Source organism: Diplotaxodon limnothrissa, linkage group LG18, assembly GCF_057381915.1.
Source record: "Diplotaxodon limnothrissa isolate DT_005_m linkage group LG18, D_limnothrissa_male_GT1.1, whole genome shotgun sequence".
Taxonomy (NCBI): Eukaryota; Metazoa; Chordata; class Actinopteri; order Cichliformes; family Cichlidae; genus Diplotaxodon; species Diplotaxodon limnothrissa.
In genome coordinates this window covers 5,595,956-5,601,919 of record NC_140613.1, presented here as the reverse complement: position 1 = coordinate 5,601,919, position 5,964 = coordinate 5,595,956, and the positions used below count along the sequence as shown (strand labels likewise).

General features: G+C 39.9%; 1 protein-coding gene across 2 annotated transcripts; it reads left to right on the top strand.

Annotated features, from left to right (window-relative positions):
• Positions 1–741: 741 nt before the first annotated feature.
• LOC146612963 (tripartite motif-containing protein 16-like) lies at positions 742–2,424 on the top strand. Of its 2 annotated transcripts, XM_085378784.1 has the most exons (2): positions 775–1,557; positions 2,259–2,374. In XM_085378784.1, exons 1-2 carry the CDS (start codon positions 775–777, stop codon positions 2,313–2,315), a joined length of 840 nt encoding a protein of 279 aa, XP_085234910.1. In that variant the 3' UTR covers positions 2,316–2,374. The 2 variants fall into 2 exon arrangements, with proteins under 2 accessions (XP_085234909.1, XP_085234910.1); XM_085378783.1 differs by having other exon boundaries at positions 742–2,424.
• The last annotated feature ends 3,540 nt before the right edge of the window (positions 2,425–5,964 follow it).

Sequence of the window (5,964 nt, the reverse complement as noted above, 5' to 3'; positions counted from 1 at the left end):
TCAGGCAAAATTTTACTAAAACCTTGAATTAAACTTGAAAGTTTGCATTTCAAGCACATCTTGATGTTTTCATTGAAAATCTACTGTGACTGTGTACACAGGAAAAACTACAAAATAATGCTTGTTTGTTTGTTTTTGTAAACATTGTGGACCGATCTGCATTTGTTGTTGCTAAATTTAAATATTTGTTACTATTTAATGATCATAATCTCATTTGAACATAGGTTTGATTTAGTGGAGTCAGTTGTTCCCATGCATCATTCTGTAAGTGTGAGAATGAACTAAGATTAGAAAATGTCAAAATATAAAGTTTGATTTATTTTTATTCATCACAGCATCCTAAACTTTGCTGAACTTTTTGAAATATAAAATGAACTCACTGAGTGTTGACTGTCATAACTCAAGAAAAGTGAAACTGGGCTGACCCAGTTGAAACTAATTTTAACAGTTTAAACCAGTTAAACCAGTTTGCCTGGGTCAGACTTGTTACTGCATGTTGTAACCAAACATACCACACCCTGCATCATGTGATTGGCTCTTGGTCGCTCTGTAAGAATATTTCTTTAGTGCCTCCCTTCACAGATGTGTCTGTATCAGGATGGGTCTAAACAACATGGTGTAAATGCAGTTGCTGGTGAGCCTCATTTCCTGTAGGAGGTGAACAAGAGCAGAGATCTGTTTCCCTTCAGAGCACAGAGGTTGTTTCTGTTCAGAGGAAGTGAAACTGTCTGACAGTCACTGAGAGACGGTGAAACGGCACAGCACATGAATCAAATGGATCAAATAAAAATCTGCTGTTCAGTCTGTTTGGATCTACTGAAGGATCCGGTGGCTATTCCCTGTGGACACAGCTACTGCATGAACTGTATTAAAAGCTTCTGGGATGAAGAGGAAAAGAAGAAAATCTACAGCTGCCCTCAGTGCAGACAGACTTTCACAGCGAGGCCTGTCCTGGTGAAAAACACCATGTTAGCAGATTTAGTGGAGGAGCTGAAGAAGACTGGACTCCAAGCTGCTCCTGCTGATCACTGCTATGCTGGACCTGAAGATGTGGCCTGTGATGTCTGCACTGGGAGAAAAATGAAAGCATTCAAGTCCTGTTTATTCTGTCTGGCATCTTACTGTGAGAAACACCTTCAGCCTCATTATGATGTGGCTCCATTAAAGAAACACAAGCTGGTGGAGCCCTCCAAGAAGCTCCAGGAGAACATCTGCTCTCGTCATGATGAGGTGATGAAGATGTTCTGCCGTACTGATCAGCAGAGTATCTGTTATCTCTGCTCTGTGGATGAACATAAAGGCCACGACACAGTCTCAGCTGCAGCAGAAAGGACTGAGAGGCAGAGAGAGCTGGAGGTGAGTCGACAAAACATCCAGCAGAGAATCCAGGACAGAGAGAAAGATGTGAAGCTGCTTCAACAGGAGGTGGAGGCCATCAATCAGTCTGCTGATCAAACAGTGGAGCACAGTGAGAAGATCTTCACTGAGCTGATCCATCTCATCCAGAAAAGAAGCTCTGATGTGAAGCAGCAGATCAGATCCCAGCAGGAAACTGAAGTGAGTCGAGTCAAAGAGCTTCAGGAGAAGCTGGAGCAGGAGATCACTGAGCTGAAGAGGAAAGATGCTGAGCTGAAGCAGCTCTCACACACAGAGGATCACATCCAGTTTCTACACAACTACCCCTCACTGTCAGCGCTCAGTGAGTCTACAGACTCATCCAGCATCAATATCCGTCCTCTGAGCTACTTTGAGGATGTGACAGCAGCTGTGTCAGAGGTCAGAGATAAACTACAGGACATTCTGAGAGAGGAACGGACAAACATCTCACTGACAGTCACTGAAGTGGATGTTTCACTGTCACAACCAGAGCCAAAGACCAGAGCTGGATTCTTAAAATATTCATGTGAAATCACACTGGATCCAAACACAGCATACAAAGAGCTGTTATTATCAGAGGGGAACAGAAAAGCAACATTTATGAAACAACAACAGTCTTATTCTGATCATCCAGACAGATTTACTGGATATGAACAGGTCCTGAGTAGAGAGAGTCTGACTGGACGTTGTTACTGGGAGGTGGAGTGGAGAGGGGGAGTTGATGTAGCAGTCGCATACAAGAATATCAGCAGAAAAGGATGGGGTAAGGAATGTGTACTTGGATGTAATGACAAATCTTGGGCATTAGATTGTAACAACAACAGTTTTACATGTTGGTACAACAACATCCAAACTCGTGTCTCAGGTCCTCGTTCCTCCAGAGTAGGAGTGTACCTGGATCACAGAGCAGGTATTTTGTCCTTCTACAGCGTCTCTGAAACCATGACTCTCCTCCACAGAGTCCAGACCACATTCACTCAGCCGCTCTATGCTGGACTGTTGCCTTATTATTATGGAGCCACTGCTGAGTTGATTAAGCTCAAATAGACTGAAGTCTTTCATATTGTGGGTTTAAATCTGTGTTTTAGTTTCATTTTATTTTCTCTCCATCATTTCTGCACAGAGATCAGCTGTCAGTCAAACATTATGGGTGGTACCTCCACATCTTCTAGTTGTTCTCTTGATGTTTCTGAGTTTTTAAAGGAGATCTTTCCTGTGACTGTTTATGGAGGCTATCACTGCTCATCATCATTTTGATTTACTAAAATATTTCTCCACATGAAAATGTAAACTTCTCTATCCTCTAAATGTTTCTGGAATATTTGTATTGAACAATGTCGACATTTCTCTTTATGAGTATGGCAGACCATGTGTGTGTGTTTGTGTTTGTGTTTGTCAAAATCATCAAAGAAATGAGGAAAAACTGTGATTGTAATGAATGAATTCATATATTGTGTTGATGTTTTATTGTGTGAATAAACTGGAAGGTTTGACTATAAATCAAACTTTGAACAAAGTCTTTTCTTCTGTCTTCATTCCAGGATCTCACTCAAATCTGATGCAGAAAATATGAAACTAATCTGAGAGAATAACTGAAGCAGTTTTCCTCCTGAAGCATCACAAAGTTCAGAGTTCATGTTTAGAGCAGAAGATTCAGCAGTCGCTCTGTGACCTTTCAACTTTCTTCACTAAAACAGCTTCATTACAGAGAAACAAGTCACATTTTCTTCATGTTCTTAAGTCCTTTCAAATGTTTTTAATGGTCCTTGAATGCAGCATCAGTGTCGCAGGTTTAAAAGGTCACTTTCTGTTGTGTTCAAAGATTTCCTTCAGATATGGTCTTTAATCAGTAAAGCCGGTGATACAGCAGTGTCATTAGCTGTGTTATTGGCACCAGGCTGTGTTTATGTATGTATTTAATTCTGTCTGAGGATGTCTTCAGCATGAAATGATCATTTGCTCAGCTGCTGTGTCTCATCTCTTATCAGACATTGGTTGGAACAGAGTTTTGTTGCTGACCATCTGACAAGAGGGTGAAGAAAAGCTTCAGGCTTCATTTGGACACTACGTTGGACAGAAGTCTCCACAAAAATGACTCAGAAACACAAATATTATCAATGAAAGTCCAAATGTCAAAAAGGGGTCATACATGATCCTGAGAAATGTCCTTGAACATTTGAACATGAGTCAGAGGGTTGTCAGGTTTCTGCACTGCATCGTGGCATCAAGCCTGAGATGTCTGTGGAAACAAGTATGGAGGACACAAATGCACAGACGCAGTCGAGCTGTTTACTGCTGATGAGGAAGGAAAATAGTCTGTTGGATATTAAAGCAGCATTTATTAGAGTAAGAACAGATACTTGTGTCCTTCATTTGATCCCCGTCAATTTACAGAAGACTTAAGGACCCTTTGACTTCTAACATACAGCTGCATGTTTACAATTTTATTATTTATTTATTTATTTCTAGCAAAGCGAGACTTTACTGATTAAAGACATATAATCAGACATATTACTGTTACTTTCTGAAAAAGACTCACATAAAGCAGATTTATCACAAGCAAACATCAAGACACATCCTTCATGGCTTAAAGTTGCAGTGGGACTCTTTCGCCATCTGGTGGTTGTAACAGTTATGACAACTGTTCCTGCATATATGTCCCTCCTCAGTGTGAAGAAGACTGGACTCCAAGCTGCTCCTGCTGATCACTGCGTGTTCCTCCTGTGTCTAAAATCTATTTCCATTATGAATCAGGAAACTGTTTGCACCAATCATAAAGCCAATAAAATACGTCACACACTAAGAAATAACAAAAAGGAATTGTGCATTTCAAGGAGATTTTTCCCTCGTTTTTTGAAATCATAAGAATACAAACGAATGCAAGACTGTCATGTTTTCATAAGTTTGTAGAGACACTGTTCTGTTGTATTCTAGGACATCAGTCACTTTTTAAATGCATGCTACTCCTCTTCATCATCAGCATCATCATCAGCACCCATGACCTCCTTTTAGTCTTTGTTTTGTTATTGTTCAGAGTTCAGGAGACGTTCTTATGGGATTTCCACAGTGTACAAGTACTGTTTAGAGCCTTTACCTAAAAGAAAAGAGTAAAGTACAAAGTAGATTTACTCACTGCAGGAAAATAATGCCTCAATCTGATATATTGTCTTTTATGACAAACTGAAAGTGATGCATCAAAGTGTAAGCAGCATTTTCCTGTTACAGCTGGTCTAGATGGAACTGATCTGATCTCCTTTATGTACAGGTAGATATCCAGTGGGTTTGCTAAGGGTCACAGATGAGGGGCTGTGTGAGATGTTTAATGGGAAAGGAAATAAAACCATTGTTCCAGACCTGCAGCTAAGATACTCGAGTATCTTCAAATATGAAGCTGAGTATTACTTCCATACTTTCCTCCACTGCTGATGACCTTGTTACCTGCTGCTCCCTGTTAATGATAAGCCTCAGTTCTGATAGTAAACTGTTGGCTCTCTGGGGGGAAGAAAGAAGTTTGTATTTGTTTAAGATACAATGAAATCATATTTTGACATATTGGAAGATGACATGGAGCTGAAAAAATACTACAGGTATAAATGGAAACTACAGTTTATTTCTGTTATTTCCTGTGATAGTGTTTGTACACTCGCTCATGATAACTGTTCATTCAGCTGCTGTTTTTGTCTGCTGGACATCTTTAGCTTTCAGTAAGGATGCATTCATAGATCAGCACATCTTTTTGAACCACATTTCTTATGAGACTCAGAGTTTACACTTTGGAAATGTGGTGAGACCTGGGGTAGAAAGAGACTGAAGCCAGCTTCAACCTCGGCAGTTTTGTGTGTGTCTGAAGCAGAAAGATAAGAACTGTGTGGCCAACTCATCACACACATAATCCTGAATCAGAAAAACAGCATCAAGTGTTGTAATTGTTAAACACAGAAGTGTGATTTATATGTGGTTTTACTGATGGTTAACACAGTCGCACAAACACCTGAAACTGATCAAAATATAAAACAACATATTAAACATAAATATGTGCCAGTTACCAGAACTTATATGTGGTTTCACTGAGGTTTAATTCTGCTCAGTTTATCAATACTCACTCATACAAAAGTTTGTTATGTCTTATTGATTATTTGGCTTTAGGTTTTCCAGTTTTCCAGCTGCTGCTGTTTAATGTTTGCCTGGGAAAAGAAATTTCAGTTAGTGTGGGAAGTTTGGTTAAGCTGGTGGAAAACAATACTGTTACACTGACCTTTTGGATAAGATTGTCTTACCTGTGGTTTCTCTGATGTGCACGACAAAACAGTCTCCAGGCAGCTTGAGTGCCCATTTAAAGGTTCCTGGTGGTACCAAGTGATTGAAGAGAGGATTGAAAAGCCATATTAGTTTATTGTAGATTGTAGTCAGTTGGCCAAGCTTGTAATGAAAAACGGTTCATTACTCGAAGCTTTCATCACAGTCCTCTTTGGTGACATCTGGTGGACAAATATATGAAGAGCAGCTTGAGTCTGCAGCTTATAATGAACTGCTTCATTATGATTGCCCACTCTGCAGAGCTGACAGCTTGTGTTTGATGTCATGTGA